At 38.8% G+C, this 12,426-nt stretch overlaps 2 protein-coding genes across 2 annotated transcripts; one reads left to right on the top strand and one right to left on the bottom strand.

Annotated features, from left to right (window-relative positions):
* Positions 1 to 193: 193 nt before the first annotated feature.
* Positions 194 to 7,893, bottom strand: LOC113238858. The gene is made up of 5 exons (XM_026475701.1): positions 7,882 to 7,893; positions 6,323 to 6,449; positions 5,690 to 5,796; positions 3,038 to 3,191; positions 194 to 449 (listed from the first exon to the last, which is right to left on the bottom strand). Exons 1-5 carry the CDS (start codon positions 7,891 to 7,893, stop codon positions 214 to 216), a joined length of 636 nt encoding a protein of 211 aa, XP_026331486.1. The 3' UTR covers positions 194 to 213.
* Positions 7,894 to 8,225: 332 nt separating this feature from the next.
* On the top strand, positions 8,226 to 12,347 carry LOC113238857. The gene is made up of 6 exons (XM_026475699.1): positions 8,226 to 9,163; positions 9,696 to 9,867; positions 10,450 to 10,532; positions 10,863 to 10,981; positions 11,056 to 11,284; positions 12,219 to 12,347. Exons 1-6 carry the CDS (start codon positions 9,116 to 9,118, stop codon positions 12,345 to 12,347), a joined length of 780 nt encoding a protein of 259 aa, XP_026331484.1. The 5' UTR covers positions 8,226 to 9,115.
* The last annotated feature ends 79 nt before the right edge of the window (positions 12,348 to 12,426 follow it).

Genomic DNA, 12,426 nt, shown 5'->3' with positions numbered 1-12,426 from the left:
GTTTTTTCTGAGTGTTCGATCTTTGTATTAATAATTATAACAAACTAGTGGAGTAATTTCACAAAAAAATAATTGAATATCAATTCAATAAAAATTTAATTAATTAGTTAACTTGTTGGACTTATCGGAACTTACCCTGACTATGCATAGCTGAAATATCAATAAACAATTTCAATACTGTAAATCTGGGTTATGGTTTTAAATAATAATATCTCAAAAAATATGTTGGCACTTAGGCGCGTTGCAGTCAGAGGACGGCAGAGAGAGGCCGCGAGGCCGATACGCACTGGAGGGCTTCGGCTGCACCGACTTGGGCGAGCCGGAGCGCGAGGAGGACGCGGGCTGCGGCGCCTCCATGCGCGTGAAGTTGGGCGCGGGGCCGGGGCTGAGCTCGCTGCGTTCGCGCACCGTGCACGGCGAGCTCAGCGACTCGTTCAGGTCGTCGCACCCTGCTGGCCGTCGCAGCACCGTTCAGAGCCGTCGCATCGTTTTCACACGAATGGACGAAACTTAAACTTTTCTAATACTCGCGAATGCTGCTTGGCGAAATTGCAAACTTCGCGATGGAAATAATTCATTATTGTCAAAATTTTAAATTACGACCATTAGTGTTGTAAGGGACGATGGCATGTCGAGTACTTTTAGAATTTGTGGAAATTCCTAGCCTTATACTCCGTCCAACCACTTATTTAATTTTTGACATATGTATGCTTCCGAAGTTCCGTAATTATTGACACACAACCATAGACAAATAAATGCAATACTTCATGGGCTCTTTTATTTTTTAATTTTAGTGAAACGACGTGCTCTTTAGTTCTAATATTTATCGAACCAACAGATTATGTACCGAAGATTATTCAAGTTGATAAATTTTGTACCTGTCTAATAAAGTATAAAGAAAAGAAAAAAATTATAAATAATTATAATTAATTCTTATTGTTTATTATAATGAATTGTTGGATTCTTCTCCATATGAACGGAAATTATAACTTAAATCCTCATTAACATTAATTATTAATTCCTGAGTACACAAATTGTCAAACGCAACATCATGATCCCAATCAGACAATATCTTGTTTTTTGAACCCAACCCACGTTCACGATTTAAATTTCTTCATAAATAAAATCGATTGTTATAAAAAAATCGAATCGGAAACGCATTAGGACATCACTAATTGATTCAAAATCAAGCTGTCAAAAGTTAAATAAATGCTTGGACGGACTCTATGGGGTAAACCCGCTAGCATCGCTTGGAATGTATCATACAAAACATGTTTCTAGCATGGCCGAAATGCGTTTCGGTGCGGCCCAGTGGGATGTAACCCTTAGGCAAACTTATATAAATATACAGGGTGTCCGGCGGTTATACGACACGGAGGGAAAGTACATACCTTAAACATTGTGGACAGGATATTTTGCTTTACGGAGACATTTTGTCTCTGTGGGCGAACAGTTACCATGCTAGTCTGTCAGGCAGAGGTTCCGGGTTCGATTTCCGGCCGGGAGAAATATTTGTATGGCCTACATTTATTTCTTTCGTGAGTTTGGGTGATTGTCTACGTGTGTATGTCCATAGCACCCGCGACACAGGGTTTACCTAGTGCGGGGTTATTAAGAAAATTGAAGTTTAGGAAAATGAATTATAACGCGTTTTTCTGTTGATATTCATACTACAAGATCGCAGGGGCTCATAACAGTCCAGTCTCTTTAAGATTGTTTTCCATATCAGAATCGGCACACATGGATCGACGGACAAAATATAGAGAAAAATACCTTATTTCACATTTGATCAGTTCGATTCCCTGACGAGGCAAGCAACGTCTAAAATTTGGCGAAAGCAGTATCACTTACTTTTAAAAATAAAATTATATCTTCATGAAGCAAAATATCTCATTTTCAATATTCAAGATACTGTACCTCCGAGTCACATAGCCGTTGGACACCCTGTGTATGTAAAAAATTACCGTATTGGCATTGATTAAACATTTTCGAGAAATTCCTTGATGCTGTAGAAACAAATTTATAATATCGAGTTCTTAGGTTTTCGCGATTTTTACATATAGGAAATGAAACTATTTTTCCGGATTTAAATCGCGTATATTTGTTTTTTCAAACAAACCGACGTTTCGGGCCCTTTACAGGTCCCATGGTCACGGTTGACTGAGCTATGGTACAGTCTTCAACCAGTTATGTCTAATATTGATGCAAACTATTATTTTCACTATAGTTACAATGGTTATTAATTAAATACCTTATTTTTAATTTTACAAAGAAAACATTCAATTTTACGCTACATTAAGTTTTACAAATAATTTTATTGAATGAATTTTTATTAAGTTCAATTTATTATTAATTAATAATAGAAATTAGAATAAACTAAAACATGGGTTTGTTTGAAAAAACAAATATACGCGATTTAAATCCGGATAAATAGTTTCATTTCCTAAATTTATAATAATTATAACTTTCTTTTTTATAAAAAAAAGACTTCAAAAGTTCGTGGAATTACGTCTATTTGCCAAGTTTTATTGAAATCGGTTACCGGAAAGTGCGCGAAACCGGACTCACCTCCCAGTTTGCCATCCGTAGAGGCGGAATATTTTCTTCAAATGTAAATGGGATCAATACTGAGGTACCCTCTTTTCAAGAAAAAAATATCATCGAAATGGGCAGCCGGAATAATAGCGTTACATACATACGAAAAAAAAATACAGACGAATTGAAAACCTCCTCTTTTTTTGAAGTCGGTTAAAACTACTTAATATTTTAAATTTCTAAGCATCTTTGTATTTCCTTATGCTTTTTATGTAGCTATATGAAAAACGTAACCACAAAAGGCGTCAAATGTTTAATTTACGTATTATCGTTTTATCGCATTTGAAATTGTTTTATGGCAGTCGAAGTGAAACTCAAAGTGTTCAATTGTTTTAAAATAATTTTAACACTGGAACTTTAGCTATTCTCATGTTAATCGTGTAGCCAAATTTATCGTGTTAAATAGAGTGTTTACACCCATGTTTTACAATTGACTATTTACCTAATGTTTCGTCCTCGTGGTCGTCGAAGATACGGACCTCGTGGTCGTCGAAGACATGGAACATATCAGGGTCTTGTTCCATCTCGGCGAAAGTAAATGTGGGGTTCGGGGGTAAGGATTCTAACTGTGGATTCGTGTCCGTGTCTGGTTGAAGCTGTTTGAAAATCGAAACGTTTAAAAAACAAATTAATTTTTAAATGCCACAAATTGTCGCTTACACCACTATTTACAATTTTGATAATTTATTACATACAACACAAAGTGGAACATGAAACTCTGACTTGAAATATGTAAATAACATTTTCATTTTTATTTACATGCATTGTTGGTAAAAGAAGAAAAATGATAATGGCTGTTAAAAATATCATAATAGGTACACTGCCGTCTCGTGTACGATGATAAGTGGAGCTGCGAAAAAAATTATATTATAAAATAAATAAATTTATTTTTGCGTTGCAAAGACCGACCACAGGACCTTTATAGGTCCTGTGGTCAGTGACCAATTAGATAAAAAAAAAAGAGTTACTAAGTCATTAAAATCATTGAAATTTATTATTTCGTTTTCGTTTAGGGTGAATAAGAAAGAGCAAAGGACCCAAAGCACTACCTTGCGGGACTCTATACTGTATTACTTTGAAATCGCATTTCCATTTCTACTTTTGCTGTAATGTATTTTTTACATGAATTGAAGTCAGCTGAGTCCTACCTTTTTTAATATCATTTTATAGTTTTATGTATTACCTCCTTATGATATAATGGATAGACTTTGTCAAGGTAACTGGCATAACTTCAAAAGCTTTTCTCAGATAAATAACGCACACACACGCACACACTCAACATAGCCCCGCACTAGGCAAGCCCTGTGTCGCGGGTGCCATGGTCACACACGTGAGAGTCAGAATGGCGGGTGTACCTTAACGGCTCCTGACAAATTTGGTATCAAAAAAATGTATCTAATTTGTACTATTTAGTACCTCTGTTTAAAAAATTTGTACCTCCATCAGAACGAAGTTATAGCAATATCACAGGTACACCCGCCGTATTGACTGTCAATATGGCGGGTGTATCTCGGATTACTAGTATTTATTTAATAACTATAAAACTTCTTATTCAAAAAATTTGTACCGTAATAGTACTCTGAAATAAAGGAAACTCCAGCTCGACCCGCTGGAGTTTCTGAGAAATAAGACAAAATATGTTGAGATTTCAGAGCGCCGCCCGTGTGCATCTTAACGAATTCTGACATATTTGGTACCAAAAAAATTTATACTATTTAGTACTTATTCTTAAAAAATTTGTACCTCTATCATAACTAAGTTACAGCGAAATCGAAATTGTACATTTTTTCGTAATTTTTTAAAATAAATTTCCGCTTATTATTTGGGTACCTAGGCAAAGTTCCACCATACAGCCTCTTCATATGTCAGTATTTTTCCTTGTTTTGATGGAAAAGGTAACAAGCGCCTGTTCTTATATAGTTTATTTTATATGTAATGAAGGGCAATTAAATATCATCAATGCCATTTAATTGTGTAGGACAGGATAATCGTAGTTTGATATACATTAAATATTCTCACTAGAATACGTATTTCAATATGTTATTATATTAATAATAAATAAAGTTAGGAAGGGGCGGAGAGTGACGATAATCGTTACTTATTTAGCAGTGCTTTGGTAAAAGGTCCGTCATCTACTGCATTTTTACATGGCACCATTAGAATTAGTTTAAAATCCAACTTCGACTTCCTAGGCCAGTTTAGTCCTACGATGCAGTAAAACTATTTCCGGAAATCCCGAATTCGAAAAGTAGTAATCAATTAATTTTTGGTAGTTTTAACAACTTTATGTCGCTTCTTGTAGCTATATTGTACACAATATGTACATGTATCTATATATGTGGAACACCTTTTTCCGACCATTGCATGAAATAAACTATATTAAGTTAATGTAACCTTTTCAATCAAAACAAGGAAAGATACTGACATATGAAGAGGCTGAATGGTGGAACCTTTGCCTAGGTACCCAAATAAATGGCGGAAATTTATTAAAAAAACAATTACGAAAATATTTACAATTTTGGTACCAAATATTATGTCAGGATTCGTTAAAATGCACACGGCACTTTGAAATCTCAACATATTTTGTCTAATTTTTCTGAAACTAACCAGCAGATCGAGCTGGAGTTTCCTTTACTTCGGAGTACTATTAAGGTACAAATTTTGAGAATAAGAAGTTTTTGTAGTTATTTCTTCTTTCTTTCTTCGTTCTGATGGAGGTACAAATTTTTTAAACAGAGGTACTAAATAGTGCAAATTAGATACATTTTTTGATACCAAATTTGTTAGGATCCGTTAAGGTACCTACACCCGCCATCTTGATTGTCACGACACACACATAGACAACCACAAATTACACCCAAACTCACGAGAGAAATAAATGTAGGCCATACAAATATTTCTCCCGGCCCGGGAATCGAACCTGGGACCTCTGCGTGGCTGTCCGGCATGGTAACCGTTCGACCACGGATGCAGTAAAAAAAATAGATTATACTAAGGTGATGATTTACATTTTGATAGTTAACATGGTCCATAAGACGTAGTGGTTGATGTCATCCTACATTTAAATTTTATACAAAGCCAAATTACGATGTACCTGATGGGCCGCCTCGTCTTGGACGGGCTTTGTGCGTGGCAGCTCCGTCTCCATGAGTTCGTTCAAACACTCTGCAGGCAGTTCGTCCAGGAACTGGTACGGGTCGTCTGGCATGACACAAAGTTTTAGGGTATATCTCAATAACAGTGAAAAAGCTCGAAGACAATGACACAAGAAAGTAGTTAAAGTGCGAGGTACTTGAGACTAGGTGTGCATAAATTTTTATTTCATTGTAGTGCTATGTCATCTCTCTCCTCACACGCACACACAATCATGTTTCAAAATAGAAATACTGCAAGTGACAAATTATGTCACACATACATAACGCACACATGCACGTACACACAAGCACGCGCGACTGCGTAATGCTCACTAAATAATATATGCCACTCTATTTTGTTTGAATAAGCAAAAGCAACTCATCTAAAATGAAATAAATATGTAAATTTTAGATAAAGATACTATGCCTGTTCTGAATGCTGGTAATGACAAAAGTCTTTATTACAAACAACTATAGTGTGGCCCCGTTTATCATTCAAGAGTTGATTGAGATGTTGAAAGACACCTAGTTTTTATTCAAAACACGTCTCTATGATTATAACAAACCATTGAAGTTTGCAATTAATTATCTACCTTCACAAACAGACAATACCACATCCTTCTCTTTGAAGAAGTCATCCCAAATTTTTTCCTCCTGTTGCTTGGTGCGTTCCCTTCGTCTAGCTTTCCATGCGCGTGACAACTCACCACTCTCAACGTACTGTAAACAATTAAATGCATTAACCGGTTAGAATAAACCTTCCCTCTACTCATTGTCGTTTATATTAGGGGTTAAAGTATGAAATTGCCGTTTTATTGCAATAGGTTCTTTGAATTTTCATAGAATCTTCATGGTTTGAGGTTTTCGAATGAAACTTTTTTCAAATGGTTTCTGTGATTTTTTTTTTAATTTGAAACATTTGAATATCGACTTTCAATTGTTTTTGTTATTCAATTTAGACGAGAAAGATGGATACTGCGAAAATTCGAGTGATTTTTGAATACGAGTTCCGACGCGGAACTAACGCGGCAGAAACAGCCCGCAATATCAATGCTGCGTTTGGAGAGGGGTCTACTAATGAACGCACCGTGCGATTTTGGTTTAAACGCTTTCGTGATGGAAATTTCGACTTAAAGAACGAGCCACGAGGAAGACCGCCCACACAGGTGAATAACGATGAATTAAGAGAGATAGTGGAAGCCGATCCTAGTCAAACTACCCAGGAATTAGCGGCATGGTTTAACGTTACCTTACCCACAATATTGACTCACTTGCGTCAAATCAATAAAATAAAAAAATACGAAAAATGGGTGCCTCATGATTTGACTGATCTGCAGAAAGAAGCGCGTGTTGAAACTTGTGTTGCCTTGTTGAACCGGTACAGAAATGAAGGAATATTGGATCGAATTGTAACATGTGATGAAAAGTGGATTCTTTATGATAACCGGAAAAGAAAAATGCAATGGCTGACCCCAGGTCAAATGCCACAACAGTGTCCTAAAGCAAAACTTACCAATAAAAAGGTAATGGTAACTGTTTGGTGGTCTCAGCATGGTGTTATTCACTATAGTTTTCTCCGATCTGGTCAAGCAATAACGGCAGATGTCTATTGTGCCGAACTCCGAACCATGTTGACAAAACTAGCAGTAAAACAGCCCCGACTCATGAATCGATCTTCACCATTATTGCTCCACGAGAACGCGAGACCTCGCACAGCACGAGAAACCATTTTGACCCTTCAGGAACTGCAGTTAGAAACCATTCGTCATCCTCCGTATTCACCAGACCTTGCTCCAACGGACTACCATTTTTTTCGTGATTTGGACAATTATCTACGTGACAAGAAGTTTTTTTCACAGGAGGCAGTACAAAATGCTTTCACACAGTTTGTGCAGTCTAGATCGTCGGAGTTCTATCGCAAAGGCATTAATAACCTTCCCATTAGATGGCAGCAATGTATAGATAATAATGGCAACTATTTTGATTAAATAAATTTGTTAAAAATTTAAAAAATAAACAATTTAGATTTTCAGTACAAATCGGCAATTTCATACTTTAACCCCTATTATATAACGTGTTTAATTTGCCAAAGTGATTCCATTATAGCGTACATCTTAATACACAGTCCACTCGCCAATAATCAAGATCACACCAAGCTTGACATTTTGGACTTATTGTAAGCGGTTTAGACATTGACTTACAAATAAATGGACGACGGGTCTAATACAAAAACCACGAAAAAAATGTCCCAAGTCAACCTATTCGAAATTTAAATTGTAATGTCATCGCAGTATCGCGCTGTCAGTAGAACAAATGAAGACTAAAGCGGAGTGTCGCGCTCTGTATACGATTTTAGCGCCTTACAAGTGCGGACACTTTTTAGCGCGGACCCGACGTCCATATAATTGTAAGTCAATGGGTTTAGAGTTGAATTTATATCTCCAAAATCCTAAGTGCAAAGCTTGATATGTTCTTGACCCTGTAGGTACCAATAGATATTTTTGCTCCTGGCCAACGACGACTGTATAGAATACAATGACTCGACGACAAAAATCATTTAAGTTACCCTTAAAAAGTCACGGGTAATATTATTGGTTAGAAGTTATGGCCGCGTAAGCATGCAAAATAAAAGTGTGGCACATGTTTTAACATAAAATTGAATTATACAGTAACTTAATCTTGTTAACTGTTCATTAGTATAACTTTACCTACTGCTAGCTTTTATAATGGCGTTTTTCTTAAGCAGTTATTTGCGGAATGTTTGATAACTGAAATTAGGTTATTATCGGGGACCTCGATGACACGCCATAAAGCCATCAGTACAGTTGGCATCGAGCCACGGGTGAAGAGTGACAGAAGCGAGCCCGTGAGTCAGCGCTCAGCGGTACGCGGAACCTGTGTGCGGCGGCGCGATCGATAGACACTGCACCCCACCCCGTCTGCACCTGCCCCGGCCCGGCCCGGCCACCGTACCTCCAGCGAGCCGTCCGCTGCACGACAAACAACCACACCACGAAAAAATCCTTAAAAAATCAGTAAAACCAGTGCTTTTATCAAGAGTCAATTTCGTCACTTATGTACTAACAATTTACCAGTTCAAGGTCACGTCGAACGTTGACCCCTGACAAGACTAGGAATAACATCTACCTCATACCGAACTACGGCAATCCGCGGTGCTTATTATGTTTATCGTATTGCGACGTGAAATTTATTTTTAATAATTACGCGGACACAAGGTCGTCTTAAATTCTCTTGTGCACAAATGGTGGATCTCTATCATTGCAAGTTCGCGCGTGCTCTAAGGTGGTTCGCAACAAAGGACGTTGCGCTAATTAGTATACCCTGATTTCGCTGCGAAAGTTCCTTTTGTGCCTTTTATTTCTGCAATGGCATCAAAAGTCCTTGTTCCAGCTGCACCTTTTACTAAACTGCAAGTAAGTTACAGTTTTTACTATTCTTGCGGATATTCATTGTATCCAAGTACTTGTTGTCTTTCTATCATTTCGAGTTTGTAATCAAAGATCTGTGTTTCCTTATTTTTCATAATAGTCAAGTAGATACTACAACTGAAATGTAGTATAACCCGGTTAAGCTACTCATTACCCTAAACAAAGAACTCGGTAGCGGTCACTGACATATCGGAAATGTCATTATATTAATACATCGTAGCTTATTAGTATAAAAAAACCTTCAATAGGGGACTTAAAATAGAACCGATTTTAGCAATTGATTTTGTGCCAAGTCAAGTAACTTCTCATGTATATACCGTTCCAGCTAGCTCACCTCCGTTTACATGTTATAATGCAATTACAAAGGGATTACACATTAAAGAACAGTAACTACGTGTGCACTTTTAGTTTCTTGGCATTATAATTTATTATTCAGACTAGATCCGGATATGAAATATTGGACTCATTAATATTGTTTTTGTTATGTGGGTTTTTATGCATTATTCATATTTTTCAGGTAAAGAAGTCATCTTCTGAACAAGGTGGAAGCAACATCATCATCAGTAGTGGAGATGCAACCGCCAGAATCGCTCATTTGGAGCACAGTGTACGTTTCCTTCAAGAACAGCATCGGTTGATGTTGAGCGGTCTCCATGCAGAGATCGAAGCCCTTAGGGAGCGAAATCGAGGTCAGGGCAGTTTTTAGTTTGACGAAAATTTAATATCTAAGAATAACGACAGACAATGAGACGACATAACATGTCTGTCTTCTTTAGGACTATGTAATTAGGTGATTAAAATTTTGCATCGTTCTGAATAACTGGTGAAGCGTGTTTTGTACTGCACAATACACTTACGTCATCTGGAATCATTAAATCCAACGTGGGACGTTACAATGTAAATAAACAAACGTTACTAAATCTACATACATATATACGATTTCTCGTTTTCCTCTGATATTTCGTAGCAGTATACGCTTCTTGGCCACGGGTTGACATTGATTAAGGGACTACCACACTTATTTATCAGCTTGAGCTAGTCAGAATCCGCTACCGCTCGGATCGCCCACTGAAACGCACATCTTTTTTGCTTTTATTACATGAACATGAAGGTTTTTCTGACCGGCTGAATCGTATTAGATTCAGTGGTGATAAGTGTGATAACTCCCTAATTTAGTTAATAACCACGATATTCTTAAAATCTAGGTTTCCATAGTTTTATTTTTTTGGGAAGACAAAGCATTGAACACTGCAATTAAAAATTTGTTACAGATTTGCAATTCCAACTCATATTCAACAAAGAATCGACACCGAAAATTCCTCCTGCTCCAGAAGATAACGTTGAGTCTAATGAGGTAAATTGCTATTTATAGTATATAAACAACTAAACACACACGAAAAAAAACGATAGCGATTTTGCCTTCTTACTCTCGCGCAGCTGCAATGGAGTGACTCATCTGCGATTTCACTTGTATCGCTGTAAATTGTTTTATTGCTGTCGGTTAAGGTGGTGTTGTTTACTTGCAAGAATTAGTACGTCCCACGCGTAAATAATGGGATGGGATGGGCAAGCAAGTTGCGACAACGGGCCTCTAGTCTATAACTATATTTGTACAGATATATGTCAGTGTGGTGTGATTTAATGAGGACGTTTTGCAAGCGCAACGTACGTTTTTGACGATCAGGAAGCGCTGCGACGCGAAGTCGCCCGGCAAGAACGCGAAGCCGCCGCCGCGCGGGGCGAAGCGCGCAGTGCCGAAGCGAGGGCTCTCCAGCTGCAGAGGCTCGTCGACGCCCAAGCCGAGTACGTGTCACGCCACACGAAGTAGCCGAGCCCGGCCCCCGAAGGGTCGGTCGACGCAGAACGACGTTTTGCAGGAAGTTGCGCGAGCTCGAGCTGCAAGCGCGCGGCGGCGAGCGCGAGGGCCCCGGGGCGGCGGACGCCGACGAGTCGCGCGCGGAGCTGCGCGCGCGCCTGGCCGAGGCCGAGCGGCTCGTGCGGCGCCTGCGCGCGGACGCCGACCGCCAGCGCAGAGAGGTACTCGCCGAGGCGGCCGACGGCGTCACCAACCTCTTGTTTGACGGCGCGCACGCAAGACAAGCACACGTATGTCCCGCACGAGATTCGCCACTTACAGTGCGACAAGGACCGTGACGAACGACAGCGGTCCACGTTTAAGCGCTAGTCGACAGAGTGCGAGCTCTGTCACGTATGACCTTCTCGCCCGCGTTCAGACTTAGCCTTGTCGGATTGTGTTTGCCGCTATGGCGAGTCTACGCTAGGAGCAGAGACGCAGACTTCGGCGGTTCCGTTACGCGAGACGAACAGGTAAGATAGACAATAAAAGCATTTATTAATTATTAAGCACTCCCCAACTGCGACGTCTGTATGTGGTAAGTGTTACGATGATATTACTGCAGTTTGAATTTTTGACGCCCTTTTCTGTTACGCAGATTTTGTGGATCTGTTGTACCTTCGTTGATAACCCGTTTGGATGCCGCACATACAGTATAATAAATCTCTATGAAAACTTTTATGCTCTGGCCACATAAAGGCGGCTGCGGAATCCTGCCGCACTGAAACGCGTTTCAGTGTAGCAGGGTTCATATAAACTCATACATTACAAAAATTACCACGGCCGGAACGCTTCCGCGGCCGCCAGAGCATTAATGTGAACACGCAAAGACGATCGAACAAATCCGCTTGATAGGAAAAGGGCTTTTCACCTCTTACCCCTTTTACGGTAGGTCGTCAGTTTAATTATCTGTTTAATTGTGATTTGATTACGCACCATAGTTTTAATGTGTGTACTTTTGAAATTTATTTTAAAATAAAAAGTTGCACTCTAATTAAGTAGATGAGCTGTATTGTAGTTACAATTCAATGTCATTCGTTCATTCATTCGACTTAACTATCCCGCCTAAATTGAAACAACAATTAAATTGTTTCAAAATTGAATAAAATAATTTTATACTATCTGTCACAGGAGATAACTAGAATTCGTGTTTATAGCGTTAAAAACAGTGCAAAATTGTTACAGTTGCAATGTATGAAGAACTCCTTGCACGCAAGTCTTCGCGCTAGCGGTGTAGAAGGTTATTACCAGAGCAACTACCACTTTCCACCTGTTCACGCACCTGAATTTTGGAGAGAACCACTTCGAGAGTAAGTTGTTTTATTACAAACATAATTTATGAATTGGACTCTTGTTTTTGGACTCCTCGGGCCTTTTTTTCTCATTACAACCA

Source organism: Hyposmocoma kahamanoa, unplaced genomic scaffold (genome assembly GCF_003589595.1).
Source record: "Hyposmocoma kahamanoa isolate Upper Pololo Valley unplaced genomic scaffold, ASM358959v1 98608, whole genome shotgun sequence".
Taxonomy (NCBI): domain Eukaryota; kingdom Metazoa; phylum Arthropoda; class Insecta; order Lepidoptera; family Cosmopterigidae; genus Hyposmocoma; species Hyposmocoma kahamanoa.
Note: the sequence above shows the minus strand (reverse complement) of the source record. Positions and strands in the feature narration are given on the sequence as shown.

Coding starts and splice junctions, on each gene's coding strand:
- LOC113238857 (XM_026475699.1), top strand. CDS start 9,116: ATGGCATCAAAAGTCCTTGTTCCAGCTGCACCTTTTACTAAACTGCAA. Junction 9,868..10,449: donor CCTTAGGGAGCGAAATCGAG/GTCAGGGCAGTT, acceptor AATTTGTTACAG/ATTTGCAATTCCAACTCATA. Junction 10,982..11,055: donor CTCGTCGACGCCCAAGCCGA/GTACGTGTCACG, acceptor GACGTTTTGCAG/GAAGTTGCGCGAGCTCGAGC.
- LOC113238858 (XM_026475701.1), bottom strand. Junction 3,192..5,689: donor AAGACGAGGCGGCCCATCAG/GTACATCGTAAT, acceptor ATTTTCAAACAG/CTTCAACCAGACACGGACAC. Junction 450..3,037: donor CCACGAGGACGAAACATTAG/GTAAATAGTCAA, acceptor GACGGCCAGCAG/GGTGCGACGACCTGAACGAG.